Source organism: Staurois parvus, unplaced genomic scaffold (genome assembly GCF_062004578.1).
Source record: "Staurois parvus isolate SC_StPar_1 unplaced genomic scaffold, SC_StPar_1.0 ptg000458l, whole genome shotgun sequence".
NCBI lineage: Eukaryota > Metazoa > Chordata > Amphibia > Anura > Ranidae > Staurois > Staurois parvus.
This window is the reverse complement of record NW_028318254.1, coordinates 1,320,026-1,343,963: the sequence shown is the minus strand read 5'-3', so window position 1 is coordinate 1,343,963 and position 23,938 is coordinate 1,320,026. Positions and strand designations below refer to the sequence as shown.

At 43.7% G+C, this 23,938-nt stretch overlaps 1 protein-coding gene across 1 annotated transcript in view; it reads left to right on the top strand.

Annotated features, from left to right (window-relative positions):
* JAM3 (junctional adhesion molecule 3) overlaps positions 1–20,683 on the top strand; it is a 77,413-nt gene extending 56,730 nt beyond the window's left edge. Inside the window, exons 6-9 of the mRNA XM_089688892.1 lie at positions 1,139–1,238; positions 6,800–6,932; positions 8,556–8,610; positions 11,895–20,683. Coding sequence (XP_089545018.1) covers positions 1,139–1,238; positions 6,800–6,932; positions 8,556–8,610; positions 11,895–11,930 — 324 coding nt within the window. The 3' untranslated portion in view covers positions 11,931–20,683. The remainder of the gene's footprint in view (positions 1–1,138; positions 1,239–6,799; positions 6,933–8,555; positions 8,611–11,894) is intronic.
* The last annotated feature ends 3,255 nt before the right edge of the window (positions 20,684–23,938 follow it).

Sequence of the window (23,938 nt, the reverse complement as noted above, 5' to 3'; positions counted from 1 at the left end):
CTCTGGATATACTGCTGATGCAGCTACGTTTTGATCCAGGCCATGAGAAAATTTCATCTTTGTTTGTATAGAATCTGCCTGCTGTCAGTCACAAGGAGAGAGCAGACCTAATGGGGAACTAGTGTGTTGGCTTCACCATCAAGCTCTACCCACTGTCAGCTTCACTGTTTACTAGGAGGTTGTCAGCTTTGAAACCAACAGCATCTTTAACAACCTGTAACAGATGGGGAGGGGAAGCATGCCACCTGCTACATAGTGTACAGAGACAGGCACTCTGCTTGTCTCTGTAGGCCAGGTTGGAGTTGATAGGATAAAAATCCATGTTATATGCCTGTCTTAGACTTGTACAGACTCTGACAGGCTTCCATGCTCTGCTTGGCCTTGAAGCTACCATACATTTATCAGTTTATAATCTCTAGGCACATTATAGACTTTATTAGGGTCTTTGATTTTTCTTTTGTTTAACGCATATGATTGTTTTTCTGAAGTCTGCAAACATCTGGCAAATAGGCCAGTTATATTTGACCTCTTCTTTAGTAATTGAAGAGTATATGATCACCATATGTTCTGGTTTTTCAAACACAATTTAGGAAAAATAGTCCCTAATTTTGAATCTTAATTAAAGACTGTTTGCCTTATGTGGTCATAAATTAGTCCAATGAAAGCATGCAAAAAAAGTGAAGCTACCAATTTTGAACTTGATGATTAGACTGTTTCTGACCAAGCAGGGGGGCATACAGGTACAAGACAAATGTTCAGCATATGAGCAGGGTCTGATCTTAAAGTGGTTCTATAGGCAGAATTTTTTTTGTACCTGAATGTGTTCTATGCATTAAGGTAAAGAAAATATTCTGCATGCAGTTCCCCCGAGCCCTGCTTGATACACACATGAACCTGCTCACAATCCAGCACTGTGCACAAGAGCAAATCTGTCTGCTCTCTCCCTCCTCATTGGCTCAGAGACAGCAGTGTTTGAGCTGTGGAGAGGAGTTGTCGTTTTGTTAGTATTTGAGGGGCTGGTGGCAGAGATCAGAGGAGATTAGAATCTGGGTTTATGACTGCAGTTCACATTTTGAAGCATGGGTTGGAGAAATGCTTTGGCCACAATGATCTGAAGTTTGCACTGTGTGTTTTGTAGGAATTTGCTGCAGTTAATAAAGGAGACATGGGACTATACTACTGTGTAGCCAGAAATTCTGCCGGGTCTGCTCGTTGTGATTCACAGCTCCTGGAAGTGTGTAAGTTGTACATGTCACAGCTGTTCTTATGTTTTTTTTTTGTTTTTTTTTAACTGAACTGTTATTCATTCCCAAATATATACACCAAAAAATAAAACTGTAATATATATCTTAATTGCACTGTACAGAACACAGGACAGCAAATCATAGTCCCTGGATTACTGTATATGCCGCTACCTTCAGGTGATTGGACATTTGCAAAAGCTGATACCCCCACTGCACCAGCTAAACCATTCTTTTGTTAAATTTCTTTAACTACTTCGACTGACACTTATACTGAGATCCAACTGCTTTTTGCCTCAGGGCTTACTAACCATTTCCGGATCGGTTACCATTGATGTACAACTTGGGAACCGGATTGGGACCCTGCAACTGAGGGGCTGGCCTGTAATGTTTGCTTTGGACACTGGATCCTGTGTTCGGTGCTCCCACTGGCAGGTGGTGCAATGAGTTCTGTTAGCCACAGAGTGCTATTACAGGTTCGGGGCTGTGGTCCATTCTTATGGCATCCCTGAAGACCACTTTCAACGGTAGGCCCATTGTGACGGGTAGAGTTTGGTTTCCTTTAGGAGACTGCGGTGTGGATAAAGTTGGACAGGGTTTCCCTGTATTTGTGCCCAAGTCCTGTTTTTACATGTAGGGTGTTATTCACTTAACATTTTATTCTCCTCTGTAAATGTCTCTACTACATTGGTGATCAGTAAAGTGATTATGCTGCTTTACTTTTAAAACATTGAAGGGCTTTCCTACACAGCGTTGAGGCTTGGGTGTTGACCGATACACTATTGCCCACCTTTTGTGTTGAGAACGCAAGCAGCGCATCTGCTTATCTCCCAGCTGCCTGACATTCCGGAGACTCAGCCACTGGACATTGGTCAGTGTCTTGGGTTTTTTCGACTCCTTTTCAGGACACACTTTTTCCCTTTCATTCCGCATCCACTTCATGAATACCCCACAGAGGATCCCCTCACAAAGTAATTGTGAACTCAAGGCGCAGAGAAGCTTAGAGACAAAGGGCCTAATAGCATTCAATCTACAGATGGCTCAAAATGCTAAGGGTGATAGCTGTTCCCTTGCACTGGAAAAAGACCCTGTGCTGACACTGCTTCCTTCCTCTAATTCTAGCTCCTCCTCAGGTGCGAATGTTTACCTACAGCTCACAGTATATTGGTGTGATGGTCATTGAGGAAAAAATGCTCCATCCATTTGTAGCTTATAAAAATCCCTTCCTTACAGTTATAGCTAAAAAGATCATTGCTATCATTGGTTACTCAGCGTGAGAGACAGAAGTTGCCTTTTTGCTCAAGAAACTTTTAGCAACTTCTGGAGAAACCCTGCGGTTTCACGGATCCCTGGCTGAGAATGACTGCTCTAGAGAATGTTATTTGCCAGGTCTCTAAGGTGTCCCTGTTGTCTGTGCATATGCCCAGAATTAAAGGCATGGTCTGCTGAGCCTGCATGCAAAAGGCCTTTGTGCATTCCTTTCGATGGTGAATGCATGTTCAGTGAATTCTTTAATAGATTTATTAATGAAGTTACTGGTGGGAAAGTACCCCACAAAAAAGGCTACTGCCTGTTTTAACCAAAAGAGGTCCTTTTTTCTCCACCCAGGTATCCTTTCTTAAGTCAGAGGTCGGTCAGTCCTTTCAATGAAAACTTGAAGCCCTCCTTGCAGTGAAGGGATGCCCCCACACTCTAGACTGGGGGGATGTCTGTTGGCATTTGCGTCAGTCTGTATCAGATATGTCCCAGACCTCTGGATCCATTCTGTTATTTTCAAGGGCTACAAAATAGAATTTCTATCCTACCCTTCAACCTGGCAGCCCTACCTCAAAGTCAGGCAAATTTGAAGGCATAAGGGATAACTTCAATACCTGCAGAAATGCAAAGGTTATTACTCACACATATTCACAGTCCCAGAACCAAACGGTGTCAGTTGCCTCCTTCTGGACCTAAAATCCCTAAACCGATATCTGCATGTTCTTAAATTAAGCATGGAGTTTGCAAAATCTGTCATTGCTTCTCCAGACCAAGGGAATTTCTGCCATCAGTGTGAAGATGCCTATCTTCACATTCCCATCTCCCTGCACACCAATGCTTTTTACTGTTTGCTGTGGGAGACCAACACTTTTTAAATTTGTTGCCCTGCCATTTGGACTTTCCTCTGTATCAGTCTTCACCAAAGAGCTTGATCATATTTCAGGGCATCCAGGTTGTGAGATACCTGGACAACTCCTTCCTGAAAGATCCCTCAGCCACAGTCCTGACTTCCAACATCCAAAAGACAATCTAGTTCCTTCAAACCTTTTGATGGCTAATCAACTTCAAAAAGTCTGCTGTCCAGCCTTCCCATCGTCTAGAGTACTTGGGGCTGTACTTTGGCACAGCCCAGGCAGAGAATTTCCTTCCCCAGGAAAAGATTTTATCTCTGAGGTCCAGCTGTTGGACTGTTGGGCAAACCTGGATTCTCTTGACTCACTTCTGCATAGTGGCCTTCTTCAAGTCTCAGTTCCACTCTAGATCTTTACAGCACAACAATCTCCCAATGTGCGACAATTAGACCCCCACCCTAGATTGCCTGTTACTGTCGTCCAGCCAGTCAAAAATCTACCTGGCAATGTGGATTTGCAACTCCTAGAATCCAGGAAGTTGTACCTTCCCCCTTCCCGGAAAGTGGCAACAACATACGTAAACCTGAAGGACTGGGGCTGGGTCTACAACTACCTGACTGTCTAGGGACCCTGTTCCCCACAGGAGTTGATGCTACCCATCAACATTCTGAAACAGAGTGCCATAAGACTGATTCTCCTACACTGAACCTCGTTCCTACATAGTCATCCAATCAGGGTGCAGTCAGACAAAGTCATGGCTTTGTCTTTGGCAAGGGGGTCAAGCAGCCAAAGACTGAATGTCTTTTTGGTTGTAGAGCCATATTCCAAGTCTCTCTGCTATCTACATACCGGAAGTGGCTTTTGCCCTTATTTAGAGTGCCTGCTGGTGCGATTTTGCCCTGTCCAAATAACTGGTTAAATTACTGTGCCCCAGCTGCAACTCTTTTGGCTGTCAGCGGGAAAGGGGAGCTGCACCAGATTTGAATTTTGCCTCTGATTTCTGTGGGGCTGTAATTGCGTCTGCACTGTCAGCTGGGGATGAAGAGAATTGTACCTTATCCTTATTTGAAGAATTGGCACAGGAGGAGTTTCAGTCTTCTGACAAAACCCTTCAATTTAAGAATACCATTTTGTTCCTTACTGACGCAGTCTATACATGCTTTGACTTGGAGCTCCCTTTTTCAGCTATGCCTAAGTTTATCAGCTGGGGTTCCTCAAAAAGCCCCGAGCCTGGAAAAGACTTTTCCAGTGCATTCCCTATTTCAACCTTTCCTCTATAGTGATTGACCTAACCTGGATAAAATCTTTGTTCCTCCTGAATGTTTTACACATCAATAACCTTTGGAAAAGGTTTTTCTAAAAAGTGGACCCAGCTGTTTCCTTTCTACACAAGATTCTGTCACTGTTATGGACATCCTTGTGTTTAAAGACCCAGTAGACAAATGCTCAACCCCTTTCTCTGAGGTCTTATTCTTCCTTGCAGGTCCTACCCTACAACCTTTCATTGTAGACATGATCAGTTGCTAGGCCCAAACTAACTGGTCCATGGTTATGTCTCTGGATCTTCAATCAATCCTGACAGGTTCTTCTCTTCTCCAGCAATTGATGCATGTCCTTTTGATGGGGGCTGCTTTTTTTGTGAATCCCTAGGCAACTTTACCAAGGACACACCAGGGTAAAGAGTACCCATTTTCCCCTGAAAAGGAAGCCATCATCTCCACTTGAGAAACCTTATACCCCCGAAGTTGGAAAGTGTTAATTTCCTTATTCCCAAGCCTTAACCTAGGACAAAGCCTAACACTCAGGTCCTCCATAAATTGTGAACACCCAAGTCCTCTATAATTTCACAAACCAGTCCTCATCACAATAAAAAGGCACCCTTTGTAGCCATCTGCTCCCAGGACATTTCAAACATTTGGGTCCAGAATATAGGAACATTGTATCCAGAGGATACAGACTGGAATTCCAGTCTCCACCAAGCTTCATGTTGTCCAGTTTGCCAACATCCCTGAAAAGGCTGGTGGACCTTCACACTGTTCTGGTACAGCTTTTGTCTCAGAGATAATTGTCCCTGAAAAGGAGAAGTTTTTAGGTTTCTATTCAACATATTCACTGTCCCCAGAATATAAAGGGAAATCTGCCCCATACTGGATCTGATGGTCCTAAACACCTTTCTCCTTGTACAATATTCTACATGGAATCCTCAAGGTTGGTCATTGGTTTTTGTCCATTCGGGAGACCTTTTGGCCTCTGTGGAAATCAAGGATTCCTATGTACATGTTCCCAGCACCTGCGTTTGGCTGTGGGCATGTAACATTACCATTTTTTCCTCTTTTTCCTTTGGCTTTTCCACTGCAGCATTGAATTTTTCAAAAAGTGCTGCCCCTGCTCTTGCTCAGCGACACTCCATAGTGGGATATTTGAACAACCTTTTTCTGGGGAAATAGTTGACTCAGGCTGTATCAGCCAATGTCCAATAGACTGTGCGGACCCTACTGAGATTTGTGTGGATCCTAAAGCTCCATAAATCAGTGCTAAAATCATTTCATGGCTTGGCGTATAGAGCAGGAAGCTTCAGAGGGCATAGTAGACTGGCGGATTCACCATGTGTTTTGGGTTGACTATCATGAAAATGACATATAAAAGCATAGATTATCAGGAACAAAAAGCACCTTACAATTGGTTAGGGTTCCATACACTTAGGTACATATACTTTAAAGGAGTTGAATAATAAGAATTGTTTGTCATAATGATATGTTATATCATATCCACAGATCAGCAGTCTTCCTGTTCTGCTTAATACTTTATAATTGACAGTGTATCCCTTTCAATCTTCCTTTTTGTCATATGTACTGTATTTGAAAAGGTTGGTGACAACACCCACCTTTCAACATGTCCAGCAATACCCGTGGAACACTTAACGTGATGCACTATCTTTAGCTGGCAGAAAACTGTCCTTGCGGTGAAAGGGTTGTTGTCTCCCAAGCCAAAGGTTCACAGTCTTCCTTTGTCATTTGTGTGATGTTACAACTGTGCCCGCCATTACATTTTATGCAGGGTTCAGAAATCAGCTGCAGTTTGCGGACTTGTGTAAGCAGTGCACAAAAAGGCGTTCCCATCCCTGATCCTGGGTAAGACAGGCAGCAAGGTAATTGAAGACAGATGTTTAGTTGAGCATGAACCTGCATTTTAAGCTCCTGAGTAGAATGTCTTCCTCTTCCTATTATGCCTTTAATGAAGCAAGGTGATCTCAAAAACATTTGGGGAGATGTCATATAGAGAAGCAGAGATGAGCGTAGAATGAATATACAGCGCTGATGATTTTGGACAATGTTCCCACACCCAGTACACCTGTGCAGAGCACAGTATTTTCACAGCCTGGCGTTGTCTTCAAAGTTGGGTCTTGTTTAGTTATTTTTAACGTAATCTGAGCTTTGTCTTAATTTTCAGATGATCTGAACATTGCTGGCATTGTTGGAGGTATCCTAGTGGTGGTGGTGGTGCTGGTCTTGATCACTGTTGGCATCTGTTGTGCCTACCGTAAAGGTTACTTTTCCAGCAGCAGTAGAGGCAGCGGCCAAAGGTGAGTCACCAGCTGTCTGGACCTTGTCACGTTCCTGTCTGCCCTCTCCATGTCATCAAATACTAGGAGGACAAACGTTCCTTCATGTCTCATCTGTCAGCAGAGGAGCAATGCTAAATTTTAAAAGCAGTATCTCCAGTCTGTGTTCTGCTACCTCAGTCAGACACTTGGTGAAACATGACATGTGAGATCTAATTGTAGCAGTTTATTTAAATACACATTTCTGAATAAACTTTGATAACTATTTATTATACTGCATCTCCATGTTTATATTATTTACTTTCTGTTAACAATTTTATTGATTTTTAAGTATTTAAATGTATGTACAGGCTTTTATTATTGACTGAGTGCCGCTTATTCTATTTTCTATATGGAAGGGTAAATTCTTTAACTGTTCAAATATGGGCAGCACAGTGGCTAAATGGTTAGCACTTCTGCCTGGCAGTACTAGAGTCGTTGGTTCGACGGCACCTCCTTCCTGGAGGCACCTCCTTCCTGGAGTTTGCATGTTCTCCCTGTGCCTGTGTGGGTTTACTCCGGGTGCTTCGGTTTCCTCCCACACTCCAAAGACATGCTGGTAGGTTAATTGGCTCCTGTCTAAATTGTCTATAGTGAGGTATGTTCAGGGACGGATTGACCATTTGGAAACTCGGGCACTGCCTGAGGGCCCGGGGTCAGTAAGGGGCCCCATAGATGCCCCTGGTAACTTTTTCATAGGTTTTTTTGAGTTTGGGAAAGGACACAGGAGCCCCATGATCCCCTGGGGTCAGTAGGGGGCCCCATGAGATGCCCCTGGTACCTTTTTCATAGGCTTTTTTGAGTTTGGGCAAGGACACAGGGATCCCATGATCCCCTATTGCCCTGGGGCCCCATGAGTTGTCAGTGCGCCCCTGTTCCAGCATCACATCTTCCTGCTTCTCACTCCTCTCCCACTACCACTCTTCTGCTACTGAGCAGGCTCCAACACTTTTGATGGAGTCAGTCCGCCCCTGGGTATGTTTATGTATGAATGTAAGTTAGGGAACTTAGATTGTACGCCCCTTGAGGGTTATGGACTGATGTGAATGTACAATAAATATATATATGTAAAGCGCTGCGTAAATTGATGGCGCTATAGAAGTACCTAAAATAAATAAATAAAATAAATGTCACATTTCTCAATTAAAAGACAGATTTCCTACTACCCATCATGCCCCTGATCATTCTGACTCAGCAGTTGTATACGACTCAGTTTAATTTGTTCCCTGCACAGCAATCTCTCTGGCTGCCATCTGTGAAGCTCCCACAGCTCTGCCATTTTACTAAATGGAGTGATTAGAGTGCTGTAGTTACTCTGGATGTTACACTTATCAGATTGTACATAGATAGGGCTGTTGAATTGGCAAAACCTAAATTGTTGCTCCATTGTGAGAAAGTCACCCACACGCTCAGCAAATAGTGCACTGGCCAAACGGTTTTCTGGAAGGTCTATGCTGGGAGAATGAGCCTTTTTTAAAATTTCTGTATGTAAATATACAGTGGTGGTTCTGGTCTGCCAGTATGCTTTAACTATAAGAATGATTCATTTCTGCTCACTGTTGTAATGAAACTTGCTGTCTCTCTGACATTCTCCTTTTCCTACAGCTACAAGAATTCTGCTAAGCCAGACGCTATGAACTATTTGCGGTCAAATGATGAGGTGAGGATGTGGCGGGATCTATTCTGGTTCCTTGACATGTTGGCCCTCATTTCTAAGCTCATGTAATGTTCATTTTCTAATGTATTATATGTAACATATGTGGCTTGCTGACAAGGATAAGCATATTAGGATTCAGAGTGCATACAAATGCAGAAGACTGCAATGTGAGTCCAGGCAGTCCATCATTTCAGCACCAACTGTTCGTATAGTACACCACCAAATGTGAAGCTGAAGCTTGGTAGCAGTAGGAGGAAGATGGGGCATCTAGAAAGGAATAGATGAGTAATTCTGCAGAGCCTTCAGGATAGAAATCTGGTAGTTTCCATCACTGATTTTTTGTATTATTACGTATTCTGGGGCTGTCATCATTACCTTTGTTTTACTACTTAGTAAATCAATAAACTAAAGCAAGCATAAAGACTAATAAAGACTAAAAACTTAGACCCCCTCTTCCTGTATGCTTGTATGAGGTCAGTGGATCACTGTTACAGCAAGGATGATGATGACAGCCCCAGAAGAGCTCCAAATTTTCTGTCCTTGCTGGTCCACTTAAGGTCTCCAGAGTTTTGCTCTCCCATTGTAAATGTCCAGCCATTTTCTTCCATCTTACTTTCTAGGTTTTCTGTGTGTTTCTTTCTCATCTTTCTTTTTAGATGTCGTCTCCTTTTCTCAATTCTTCCTTCCTAAGTGTCATGTTTTCCCTATATATTCTTCTTCTCATCCCTCATTTCTAAATCTCTTCTTCCATTCTTCAGGTTTTTATACCTAATCTATTCTACTATCCTTACTAATCTATCCTAAAAAAATATATCTCCCTTCCTTCATCTTGTCTCCTGGATGATGGTCCTTTCCTCCTCCTCCTCTTCAGGCTCACACATCAAAACATGGCCTCATGTCCTCTCTTGAGCTTGGATGGACTCTAGCGTAGTCATTTGCGTGTTCCCAGTCCTGACTCATTCCCTCTCAGATCGATTCTGTCCTCTACAGCTCTTTATGCTTTAAAGTATAAGTAAACTCTCCCCCATAGGTTTTGCACATATCAATCATCACTAAAAACTGTTAAAATAGCTGTATGTAAATGTCATCTTACTCGCTCTGTTTGCTTGTAATCTGTCCCGTTGCTTTTGCTGGTGTCACCGGCACATGCGCATCTTTAACTCAGTTCATGCCACGCTCTTTGTGCCGTCATATTCATAAAGATGTATGTTGTGTCCGTCACATTCGCTATCTGCGGCACAGCGCCAAGATTCTGCAATATTACAGCTCATTTGCTCATTCAGCATTTCCTGACACATCCCATGTGACCTTACACGTCACAAGGGGGTGCGAACATTGGAACATCACAGCACACTGCAGAGGGACATGGTTGCCATAGTGATCCCGGAACTAGAATAAGGCTTGCCTGAGACCCCAAAGCGCATGCGCAAGATTACAGCTCGGACTAGCAGAAAGGGTGGAAGTAAATTGTCCCCAGGAAGGAGGATTTTTAAAACAGCTGCAAAACCATAAGAAACAAACAATTGGGGGTTATTTTTAATGCGGAATGTGTTGGAATACATTGCTATACTGGCTTATTAAAAAAACACTCATCAACAGCTTGACCTGAAAGAAGCTTTGGGTCCTCTGCCCAGGCTTTTAGAGACCTGTTCGGTGGATCCTGTTGTAAGTGCAGACTGGATGGGAGTCCATCCTGACTCCATGCATAATGTAAAGGCATGGGAAAGGTCTTAGACACTGCACACCGTGCAAACATGTATGTCATAAGGATAGTAGCAGGCTCAGCAAGCTCCGTCCATGCCATTGCCCCAACTCATTTCGCTCCACTCTCGGGGCTTAATCGTTCATGGCTGCTACTGTACGTATGACATACAGCTTTGCACAGTCATCAGCAGCTGGACTTGGAGCTCTACTTCTCTCCTCTGATGTATTCAGCTGGAAGCCCAAAGCTTTAGCTGCACCCTTGCTGTGGAAGATTTGTGTACTATGTGGGGAAGGAGCACACTGCAGTGTGCCAGCCATGAATTTCCAGTCTCTCACATTTCTGCCTCCTCTGGTCCCTTGATGGCCTTCTTTCCCAACCTCAGTTGCTTCTGCTGTACGGTAACTTTTCCCACTCATCTGTACCATCACTGACCTACTTTTACTACTTTTGTCTCCTGCGCTGAACCCTCTTACCTCCACTAGCCCAGCTCTTTGCTCTTCCTCCTCCTCAGCCACCTTTGCTCTTTCTTCCTACACCACCATAAACAAAGTAAGTCACTGAAGCTATATTCCCACAGACCATAGCCATATTATACCAGAGCCATTTTCCATGAGACCAGAAGATTATGGGACCATGTAGGACATATGAAACCCAAAGGGCCAAATGCACATGTAATGTACTCTATCCAGAAATGTGTCTAGCTCTGCTAGATACTGCTGCCTACTAGAGATGACCTTGGGCTCTCATCTCTATCCTGAATTCCGAACTTTGAGCTGCGGGGGAGTTCATGAGCCTCAGAGTTTAGGAATGACCCATTCTGCAACTCAATGGAGTTCAAAAAAGCTGGAGTTCACAGTTTTGGTTAGAGATGAGTTTGAAGGATGCACAAACCTATCTCTGTGGCCTGGAACCCCCAGGATGATAGGTGGTATGCAGCATAGTGGTCTGGAGTGAAGTCAAAACTCCTGAGCATACTGTGGATTGTGTGCTAAACTCAGGATGACCCTAGTGATTGGCTGTGGAAATTAGGCCTTTTTGTTGTTACATTAAAGTGAATGCAAAGTCTAATATTAATGTCATACTTATCTGGTGGCCACGGTCCTCCTCTGTTGAGGTTCCCTGCCAGCACTCCTGGCTCCTCCTCCTCACGGTGTGCCACTATAGAGCAATGCTATCTGCATCCATAGACACAGACAGCGCGGCTTGGTCCTACCCCCTGCTCCATCATCACAGGATTTGACTGAGAGCAGCCGGAACCAAGGCTTCAGCAAAGCCTTTGAGCGTGGAGAGCTTCCAAAGATTGGCACATTGCTGGATCAAGTGAGGACATATGGGGGAGGGGCGGTACAGGTACTGGAACATTTTTTCTTAATGTAGGGAATGCAATAAGGTAAAAAAAAAAAGTTTAGGATTTAGAACACTTTAATAAAGATTTGTCTTCCAGGGATTGCCAGCCAGCACAGGTAATGCAGTGGCCACATGTACGCATACAGACTGTAATAATGAACAAATGGCTCTAGAATCCTATTGCGCAGTGATTCAGACACCAACTGAAAAAACTGACTGTATGATCTTTTTCTAGGGCGATTTCCGACATAAATCTTCCTTTGTCATCTGAGTAAGAAGCTTGGCGAAATAAAAACTTGCACTGAATTGGAGAAGACCGCACTTCACTATGAAATGTTTGAGTGTTGCCAAAGTCCAAGCAGCCCATCCTCCGCTGGAAGCGGGAACTTCCCGCCATGTGTGGGTGTGTCTGTACCGTTTACAGTATTAGCCAGATCACTGCCAAATATAAAGCGTTTTTAGTTTCCAGGAATTCACTGAAGCTGTTTGCAGAAAGTTGTCACAAGATGAACTGAAGTCACTTCTTCATAAAAAAACAAACAAAAACAAAATGGAAGCACAGAAGAATTACTGAACATCAGCAAGGGGCTGACACCGACCCTCCCAGGCACTGCTGGGGTAATGGAATAAAATGGGATTTCTTATCCTAGAGAAGTGATATGTTAATGGTTCATCGTCTGGAAGAGTTTCTTCCCACAGTCCTGGGGCTACGGGCTGCTGCGCCCTGAACTGAGTCCAGCGAATAGTGACACTTTACTGCCCTCTGCTGGTTGTGTCAGCAATATATTGTTTGTCATTGGTATGAGTAAGCTGGCTATGATTTTCTATTTTTCTGTTCTAATAACATTCAGTGTTTGTGGAGAGTATTTTTATACATGTAAATTTGTAATAATAGGAAAAATATTGGGATAGCCCAGATATGTGTTGGGATGGGGAGGGAAGTGGGGATGTACACGGTGCAGCTGATTTGCACTATGATAATTATTTGTAGCGTTAGGAGGAAAATTTTTAAGTGACCAGGACACTGGGAAATAATGGGCACATAGCATCACTGCAGGTAAATGGCTGTGGCTGCCTTTCCAGCTGTCTCTCACTATATATATTATTAAACTAAGAAAAGGTCATTGTCATTCACAGGATTTGTAAGTTTTCCATTCTAAAGGTAAAAACTTTGTGTACATTTCATTTGGGAAAGGATATAACACAGAATGGATAGAGATAATGCTGCTTATTGAATGCTTTTTACAGCGTGTGAAAGGTAGTCAGTCACATCATTGTATAGTTATCAGAGGGGGAAGTGAAGAATAATTGTATAAATACGTTCTTTACATTCTAAGTGAGCCACTTTCTATAATGAATGGTTTATACAGCAACAGCATACTGTGCAGTAGTCTTAGTGGGATGGTGGGGGTCGGGGTTATCAAGGCCTGTCAGTGCCCACTTAGGGTCACAAAGAAAGGGACTAGTACTGTCTCCACAGCAGTGCACCCCCCACCCCTTCAGAGCCTGGTAAGATGGCCACATATATGGCAGTACACCCCTTCCCCACAAAGCCTGATAATATGGCCATAGATACAGTAGTGCTCCCCCTTCCCTGTAATGCCTACTAAGATAGCTGCAGATACAGTAGTGCACCCCCTTCCCTGTAATGCCTACTAAGATAGCTGCAGATACAGTAGTGCACCCCCTTCCCTGAAGAGCCTGCTGAGATGGCTGCAGCTACAGTAGTGCTCCACCTTCCCTGTAGAGTCTACTAAGATAGCTGCAGATACAGTAGTGCTCCACCTTCCCTGTAGAGCCTGCTGTGATGACCGCATAAATAGCAGTGCATCTCCCTCCCTGCGGAGACTGTTATGATGGCCACATACACAGCAGTGCATCCCTCCTCTGCAGAATCTGTAAGATGCCCCTTTATACAGCAGTGCACCCCCTTCCCTGTAATGCCTACTAAGATAGCTGCAGATACAGTAGTTCACCCCCTTCCCTGTAGAGCCTGCTGAGATGACCGCATAAATAGCAGTGCATCCCCCTCCCTGCGGAGACTGTTATGATGGCCACATAAACAGCAGTGCATCCCTCCTCTGCAGAATCTGTAAGATGACCCTATATACAGCAGTGCACCCCCTTCCTGGGGAGCCTGATAAGATGGCGCGCTATATATATATATATATATATATATATATATATATATATATATAAATAAATACACACACAGAGCAGTCCACCCTCTCCCTGCACAGCCTAATGAGAAGACCACACATATACAGCAGTGCACCCCCCTTCGCAGAACCTGGTGAGAAGACCACACATATACAGCAGTGCTCCCCCCTCCGCAGAGCCTGGTGAGACAACCACACATATACAGCAGTGCACCCCCCTCCGCAGAGCCTGGTGAGAAGACCGCACATATACAGCAGTGCACCCCCCTCCGCAGAGCCTGGTGAGAAGACCGCACATATACAGCAGTGCACCCCCCTCCGCAGAGCCTGGTGAGAAGACCGCACATATACAGTAGTGCACCCCCCTCCGCAGAGCCTGGTGAGAAGACCACACATATACAGCAGTGCACCCCCCTCCGCAGAGCCTGGTGAGAAGACCACACATATACAGCAGTGCACCCCCCTCCGCAGAGCCTGGTGAGAAGACCACACATATACAGCAGTGCACCCCCCTCCGCAGAGCCTGGTGAGAAGACCACACATATACAGCAGTGCACCCCCCTTCCCATCACAACCTGACAAGTTGACCACATACTCAGCAGTGCATCTCCTTCCCTGCAGAGTCTAATAAGATGACCACATACACAGCAGTAAAAGAATGTGGGCGCTCACGTGGATGTCCATGGAATACTAATGAAAAACACTACAGAGATGGCTGCTCTGAGATTCCATATGGACTGAATGAAATTAAACTGTAAAAGTCAACAAGAGGATGCCTTTTTGTCGGTCCCAAGTAAAAATATCATTGACATGACCTGAGGAAGGGCCTTGCCCCAAAACATGTACTCATAGCAACCACCTTGTTCTGTTTTTGGGTGTTCGCTTGCAGATGGCTCTTGAAGACATCAGCAGTCTCCTTTTCCCTTACTTCGGCATCCGTTTGGGTCGTTCCGCCAGTACCATGACATCACTTCCGGGCTCCTGGTGAGTGTCATTTCTGGCCCACAGACCCAATGGGGTTTATTTACTAAAGCTGGAGAGTGCGAAGTCAGACACCCTTCTGCATAGAAACCAATCAGCTTCCAGGTTTCATTGCCAAAGCTTCATTGAACAAGCTGAGGTTAGAAGCTGATTGGTTTCTATGCAGAAGGGAGTCTGATTTTGCACTCTTCAGCTTTAGTAAATAAACCCCAATGGGTCAGAGACTGTCAGAGGTTCCACATATGCTTCTGCTTGCGGTGCCACCAGTATTCCTTCATCTACCTCCCGCTGGCCACGGGAGTTTGTGTCATCCATCGGTGGCCTCTGCCCAGAACTGACAGGTTTTACCTGTCTGATTTCTGGACGTTTAATTTAAGTAGTTTTAATAAAATGTGCAGGTCTGTTATCATTAATGATATTCTCAGCTGAGACTGACAAAAAGGCGTTCCTCTTTTTACATATACAGCAGTGCAGCGCCCTCCCCTGCACATCCTGGTAGGATGGCCAGTTTCTCGGGGAGAAATGTAGTGACTGTGGAATACCATGCATCATCGCTTCTTTCAAAACCTTTAAAGTTACTTTTATATAATCAAATACATACAATATAATCAAATCAGCTTTGATGCATTGGCTGGTAGGTGCCTGCGCATGGTTTTACCTCTCTTCTAGAGGATCCATGAAGCCCTGAAAGTCTGGGGTGATATTTGGCCTTGTACACACAGGCTTCAGTTTGGATAAGAGCAGTATATTCAGCAAATTTTCCCCCCAGTCACGTTTAAAGATTGGGAACCAATCTGCATGGCCACTGATGATGTGATGTTCATTACAAAGTGATTGTCACATGCTTGTAAATGGGTGTCAGTTTATTTCTTTTTCTGTGTATTCTGTTGTGCATAGGGACACTTCTTAATGAATATTTGTAATAATAGGAAAAATATTGGGATAGGTCAAATATTAAAACAACATTTTATTTTGTTTTCCCTTTATTATCAGCCTATAATATATCTGTAGACTTAGTAGTGTTGCTGTATCCCTGTCTGGTCCTCTTCTGGCAAATAACTCAACCACTCCTTTCCACAACATGGAAAGTAATTAGTAATCCAGAGACACTGAGAGATAATACCGGAAGTGTACTAAGGATAGCTCTAAATTTCTGTCAGAAACAACAGATATGTGATTGCATGGATCAAACAAATATATCAAAAGGTTTCAAACGGTATATTAGCTAGGAATACCTGTAGAGAAAGCATTGGAAATGTTTTTTAAGCCTTAGTGCTCTTGTGCAAGCTGAAGATCAATAAAGTTGGCCCCAACTCCTGGGTATCACTCTTGGTCAGATACATTGATAGGCTGCTGGAGGTTTGCAGAGATGGAAGGGACAGGATTAGGCATGTTTACCTTACTTCAGAATCATTGACCTGCAAATGTCGATAAAAGAAGATGGATCTGCTCAGATCCAGCAGAATCCCTGTGCTCTTCATAATCACCGTATTAGATATTTTGGTGTTCAGCCAGGATTGCCATTACATCCATCTTAACAGGCCTAATTTATTGCGGAGGCTACTGTTGGCAGGTTGCCTCTTTCTTCAGTATTTTGAGTCACTGACCTGGGGCAAATATACAGATATGGAGTTCTTATCTCCTGATCCACATTATATGTTCAGTGACTTGCCATCAAAGGCAGAAGGTTTTTATTACAGCAAGGCATGCATGATCATTTTATAACCCCTCATGCCCACCCTGATATCCCTGAACACCTGGGGGTGGGGGGAGGATCGACAATGTTGTTGCCATGTGATTTGCTGTCATAGTGATCACATGATTGAGAGCTGGTCCCACAGAGACTGTGAACTGACTTTGACAGATTGGTCTCTGTGCTGAGAGCACGCAGTGAGCACGTGCTCAACACAGAAGCATCAGTCCCATCCAGTGGTACATGCGCATGAACTTTAATGGCTTCCCAGACTTAGTCCGTAGGGTTCAATAGTGAGTTGGCCCACCTTTGCAGCTATAACAGCTTCAACTCTTCTGGGAAGGCTGTCCACAAGGTTTAGGAGTGTGTCTATGGGAATGTTTGACCATTCTTCCAGAAGTGCATTTGTGAGGTCAGGCACTGATCGAACAAGAAGGCCTGGCCCGCAGTCTTCGCTCTAATTCATCCCAAAGGTGTTCTTTCAGGTTGAGGTCAGGACTCAGGCAAGTGCAGGCCAGTCAAATTCTTCCACCCCAAACTTGCTCCCCCATGTCTTTCTGGACCTTGCTTTGTGCATTGGTGCGCAGTCATGTTGGAACAGAAAGGGGCCATCTCCAAACTGTTCCACAAAGGTGGGAGCATGAAATTGTCCAAAATGTCTTGGTATGCTGATGCCTTAAGAGTTCCCTTCACTGGAACTAAGGGACCAACCCAACCCCTGAAAAACAACCCCACACCATAATCCCCCCTCCACCAAACTTCAAGCTCAAGTCAAACGAGGACTTTTGAGTTTATATAATAAAAGCAAATTTCACGGGGAGCAAATTGCATTAATTGTTTTACCTACTCCCCTGCTACATTTATACACTTATCCCAGTGTTTAATGCCTGGAAAGCTGCATGGACAGCCTGCTTCACTTTATGATAATTGTGTTCACCATTCTCACAGAAAGATTCGTCACTTGTGCAGTTTCATGACAGGTTATGCGTTGATTGTCCAGGATCAGGCGTTCCATGCGTTGAATGTTCACAGGAATGACTGCTGTGGGCTGAGAACCACCACGGCCGGGATCGTCACTAATAGACGTGCGGCCATCTTTGAAATGTTTTCACCATTCAAATGTCTTACTGTGGCTGAGCGTCTCATCACCGTACTGTGCTTGAAGTCTTCTGTAGATCTCTATGGGTTTTACACCTTCGGTCACAAGAAACTTCATCACCAAACTCTGTTCCATGCACGCACTAACACTGTTGTCGGCCATCTCGATTACCGGTCTCTAGGCTTGCCCATGACATGTGCGTCACATATCAGTACTAGGACACACTTGCCACTTACTACTGCGTGTAGTACCGCCATTCTAGCATCCCTTTTTATACCTGAAAAAGTAAAGGTCCCGGTTTGACTTGAGCACCCCTTGTAGTTCTCAATGAACTGCGAGGACATTGGTGATTCTTCCTGCAAATCAGTAACTGCCTGCCCGTATGGGAGGTACAGGCTGACAGTATAACCAAAAAAAAGAAAAAAAAAGTCTCACGATATAGAGTATAAAGCCAACTCACTTGTTCAGTGTTTTCATGGTAACCAAAAGACATTGAAAAAAAGGGGTTCCCACAGTCTCACTGAGGGAAATAGCAGTTACCTAAATGACAGACGTGGCGTAATCAATGATTATGCAATGCAGGAGTCTGGCAGTGTGTGTAAGGGGCCAATTCACACTCAATTGCGCTAAAATGTTTGGAAAATGGATGTACTTTCCATCCATTTTAGTCATGCGCTGACATCTGTTGACATGCATTTTAGAGAGTGTTAAAGCATACAGCGTTTTCACAGGATATTCTGTGCATTGTGTTGACATTCACTTACATCTGTTATGTTGCACTAAAATGCATACATGTTGCTTCTTAGCGCACCGCAGGTCAACGCAGTGTTATGGTGTGAATAGGACACCCTGGAAATGATTGTTTTTCAGATGTCCTTCCATTGATCTGCGCTTTACAGCTGGTGTGAACTGGCCCTCACAGTAAAGATTCCCTGTAACTGCAAGAGGCTCTCACTAACTTATCAGCAGCTGAGTGTCTTCCCCAAGCCCTCCTTTACATGTTGATGTTTATCTTCTTTAGCAGAAACCTTCGTTCTGATAGAGGTGTCTTTAAATATTGTATATGAAATGATAATTTTGTTCTGTTCCACAGGGACCTATTTCCCAGCTAGTGATCAAAATGGAGAAACAAATCTGCAACCAATATCTGTTATCAGTGAAAATGGCTTTGGGTTTACTCATCGCTACTTTTGAACATTCAGCAAGTGACTGGTTCAGGTCACATTAGCAGATGAACACAACATCTTCATGCCATAAGTGCATTGTCTAAGCTGGTGCTCATTCTATATACACATTTATGGATGAGACTGGGTTCTACTGTCATTACAAGTCCTCAATAACCAATGTATTTAAATGGGAATATCTGATGAACAGCACATTATCTAAAGTGTGTATGATTTTTGTAAACTGCTCATATCCATTAGCTCCCCAACAGAGAAAAGATGTCACATCCTCTCTACATAGTGTAAGACACATCATTCTGATCTCCATATTCCTATGAACTGAAATTCCCTCTTACATCTTTTGAACCACACAGTAGCAGCAACATGTACCAAAATACAAAGGCATCACAAGGATTGGTGTCACCCGGTGTGGTAACACATGGTGTCACCCTGGTCCCGGGCTCTGTGTTTGGAGACGGAAGGATGTCCTGTGCAGGGACCGGCCAGTTATGTGTGATGCAGAGGGGCGAGCTCTGGGTGGGGTCATTACCATTCATGGACTGACATGTAGAGTAGGAGCCATCCAATCAGAAGGCGGGGGCAGGCTCCGCTCTGGTGTAGGGGGGTCAGGCACCACCCTAGTGATGCCACTGCCAATATATATATATATATATATAATTTTTTTTTAACAATGAGTAATTACAAAAAAAATGTTTTCTTATTATAAAGATATATATATGAATTCGTAGCAGACTTATTTCTGCAACCCATAAAATCAGTATTAATATGTCCCTTACCAGATCGTATATCTTTATAATAAAACACATTTTGTAAATAATCTTAGTATTTAAAATGCTTTAGGTTTTGATATCTGTTATGCTGTTTAATAGATGTAAGCCTGAATTGCAGTTATGATTTACTTTGTCCTCTTTTATTTGCACACAGTAGTTGTGTGTCTCCAGTTTTCAGTTGGGCATGCTAGCTCTCCATATCTCTGTTAGATGCCGTATTGATGGTCTTTGCTGTGTTTTCACACAAATAAATATAACAAATGAGTGACCAACTGTAGTGGCATATATAGGCTGCTATGTGCCACGTCCTAAAACATTAAATAGAATCATACAAACACATAAAGCAAAGGCCAATTGTGGACTTTAGAGACACTGCGACAAAAATAAATATATATTTTTTTTTGCTGTGTTTTCTGTGACGATGACATAAAGCTGTTTTATGGTAGAATTCACAAAAGACAGCAAAAACTGATTACAATCCCACTTCAGACTGTTGTTAAATGCACCCCAGAACTGGGTTCCCTCCTGCACTGTGTGGGTTACTTCTTTTGCTAGAAGGAAATAAATTGAAATATTTGCTTTATTCCTTGATCCCTCATACCTCCTCTCAATGCAAATGGTCGTCTAAGCCACTTCACTTCACTGCTTGGCTAGCTTTAGCTCTCTGACATCATCATGTACAGTGTAGGACCAGCAGTCCTGCATTTTACGAGAGGGCAATGAGGGCCCACCTACATCCTGGGAGCAACAGACAGGGGAGCAAGGAATAGGGTCATGTGTACGTATTCCCTCCTAGCCAAATGAACATTTAACCCATGCAATGCTGGAGGGACCCCACTGAATATGTGAATTTATCAGCAGGCAGGGATGAAGTTTCTAGTATATAGTCATATGAAATTAGACATATCATATATGATGGGTCTGTGTGACGCTGGCAGTTTTCCCTCCACATATGGGATGATTTCACAGTTCCTACAGTTCACTCTTCTGTTTCAGATGTCAATGGAGAACATTGATGCCTTGCGCTGTGCACTGTAATATTTCCTGTAACAAAGGAAATGATGGCTGTCTGAACTGAAATGCTGACAGCAATGTGACTTTACCATATAATAAATATGTTTTCAGGTGTTATTCTTTATTTTCTGTGCATCTTTCATATTCATTTTTCCTGTTTACAAAGGCTCAATGATCACCCTTTGTCAATGGTCACAAACAGTTCTTTATACTTTTACTCCAAGACCTCATTCACATGGGTGTACTTAAGTGTACACCTGTGTAAAGGCCGTATTTTGGCTGCATGGGATGCACAAGTGTTCCATGCATCCATGTGCAGCCAGTCGCATCCATGTTGATTGGGACACAGTGGCTGCACGGACACAGCCTTTTCTCTCAATTTGACATCGATGTGGGCGCTGGTACCCAAACGCAGAAAGTGTGAATGAAACCTAACTGTGCACGTTTTTTCACAATTAAATCAGATTTTGTTCTAAGTTCTAGCAAATTACCAATAAAGCCTGGTGTTATGCATGTGATAAGGCCTCATGCACACTGGATGTTTTAACAGCTGCTGTTTTTGGCTTTTGGCGGGGGTTTTTTCTACAGCCAGTAAACTCCCCAGCATGTGTCCATGCACACATGGGCTTTAATCAGCATTTTTTGGCTGGAAAAAATCCCCCACAACTAGTGGGTTTCTAGAGGAGTTTTTTTAGCTGTAAAACATGGCAAACCAGTGTTTTTGAGGCAAAAGTAAATTTTTTTTTTTAGTCTAACAAATCGTAATGTGGAAAAACACGGCTAAATGCTAATGCAAAAGTGCAGAAAAACTTGTGTTTTAAACATGACCATATACACCTAAAGCTACCCGCTTTTTTAAAATGCCCAGTGTGCATGAGGCCTTAAAGGATAAGTTCACCTTTGGGAACATGAACCACAGCTCCGCCCACACGGCCACATCATTCATGGACTTTCGCAAATGGATGAACTGCAAGTCCCAACAGCCCTTGTGGCAGTGGGCTTGTAGTTTTCAATAAGCTACCATGGCGCTGTGGAGCGCCGTGGTAGTTCATTGAAGATTCCTGTTGGTATATCTGCTCATTTGTACATCCCGTACAGCAAGCAGATATTCTGACAGGTCTTCAGGAGATCTGCACGACATCTGCGATCTACTGATTGCTGGTGCAGTGTTTTCCAGGCTCCTTTGGACAAAAATAATAAATGCACATTTTTTTACCTGCAAAAAAATGTGCATTTATTATATTTGTCCAAAAGGTGAACTTATCCTTTAAAGTGAACTTGTGGGATCCCCCAGGACACAGAGTTTAAGGGCCAGCAAGTATTCTGTTATTATTATTTCAGGTACTTTACATATATCATACATTCACATCCAGCCCTGCCCTCAAGGCATTTACAATCTAAGGTCCTTAACTCACATTCATAAACTATGGCCAGTTTAGACAGGATCCAATTAACCTACTAGCATGTCTTTGGAGTGTGGGAGGAAACTAGAATACATGGAAGAAACCCACACAGGCACAGTGAAAACATGCAATCTCCAGGCAAGTGCTAACCATTTAGCCACTGCTGCCCACTAGGGACCCTTTCATGGAGTGCTAGTGGCAGAGGTGGAGACAGGAACCATGCTGTGGAGAAGGACATGCAAGGAGAACTCCAGAACTGGCTGAAACATGCAACAGGGGTATATATAAAGAAACGGCAAATCGGTTAAGGCAGTACAACTTCGGACCTCAGCACAGGAGCATTCTGGGTAAACAATGGACCTCAACCAGTTTCAATACTTTCCAAACCTGTGTCCGAGACAATTATGCAGATAAGGCATTTTTCATTAATTAGGAAATAAAGTTTTATTACAGAGGCAAAACCACACATTTTGTACATTCACTGGAGAGTATGTAAGCAGCCTTATTAGGCTGAAATTTAAGATGGAGAGATGAGACAGATTTTGTCATTACATAAAAATGAGAGTGCATTTTTAAAAAATATTTAAAGGGGAGTTCCACTCACCCTGTCAAAAAATAAAAGTCAGCAGCTACAAAAACTGTAGATGCTGACTTTTAAAAAACAGCCACTTACCTGTCTTATCGGTTCCGTGGTGTGTCCCCCGCAGCCTGTTTCACCAGCCGTCCTGTATTGCAGGAGGCCGGCATCTTCAGTGTGGGCACCCGGCTGTGATAGCTTGCGGCTTCACAGCCAGGTACCCACTGCGCATGCACAAGTAGCGCTGTGCTTCATGAATGGACCAGTAGTCTTCTGGGACCTGTCTCAAAAGACTACAGGGAGGACACCTTCCATTTTTGATCACCTAGGCGATTGAACCGGAAGTGGGAGCGGGTACCTGTCAAATTTGGGTACTCACTCCCCCCTCCCCGCCCCCCAAAGGTGCCAATCCTTAATGGGGAGCGGGGGAGTAGTCCTTAAAGCGGAACTTTCCCTTTTCGGTGGAGCTCTGCTTTAACTTTTGCTGGAGAGTACACAAGTAACTTTATTAGGCTGCAGTGCAACAGGGAGAGAAGTCAGTTTTTGCCTGAAAATAACCAGACTGGTATTGCAGACAGCGGATATCCACAAATATGTTTGCATGCCGGAATAGCCCACAAACTAGAAAACACATGATTTACCTTGCAGCAAACATTAGAAATGTTGCAGCTGCGGCCCAGTTGTGTGGCTCCTTTATAGGGCTGGAGGACCGGAAAGGTCACAGGAACTGGTATTGGAGGCAGGCCAGGAACAGTGGCAGGAGCTGTTAATGGTGGCAGTGGCATGTTAAGAGCTGTGGCAGGAGCTGTTAATGGTGACAATCCAGCAGGGATGGAAGGAGTTGGTATTGGTGGCACATGATTAGATGTGGTAGCAGAATGGCAACAGTGGAAGGCCAGCAGAGGTAGCAAGAGCTGGAAATGATGGTCCGCAAAGGTGGATGAGATGATAACGTTGGCAGTCTAGGAGAGGTGGCAGGTGCTGGTAATGGACAAATCTCAGGTATCCCTTCATTAACATGGGCCATGGAGTCTTGTATCTTCTCATTAACATGGCCCTTGAAATCTGGTGTCCCCTCACTAACAAGACCAGTGAAATCTAGTATCTTTTCAAAAACACAACTGTAAAATTTGGCATCCCTTCACTAACATGGCTTGTGAAATCTACTATCTCCTCACCAACACTGCCTGTGAAATCTGGTTGCCCCTCACTAACACCACCTGCTAAATATTGGAATCCCCCTCACTAATACTAATTGACATTTGTGGTCTTGCTAAGAATTGTAATAAGAATTCACCCCCTCTACTGGTGTTGGTGACCATTGTTCCTGAGACAGAAAGTGATCAGAAATTCAATGTTTACAGTTGTCAGCAGAACAGGAATAGAGGAAAAATCTTCC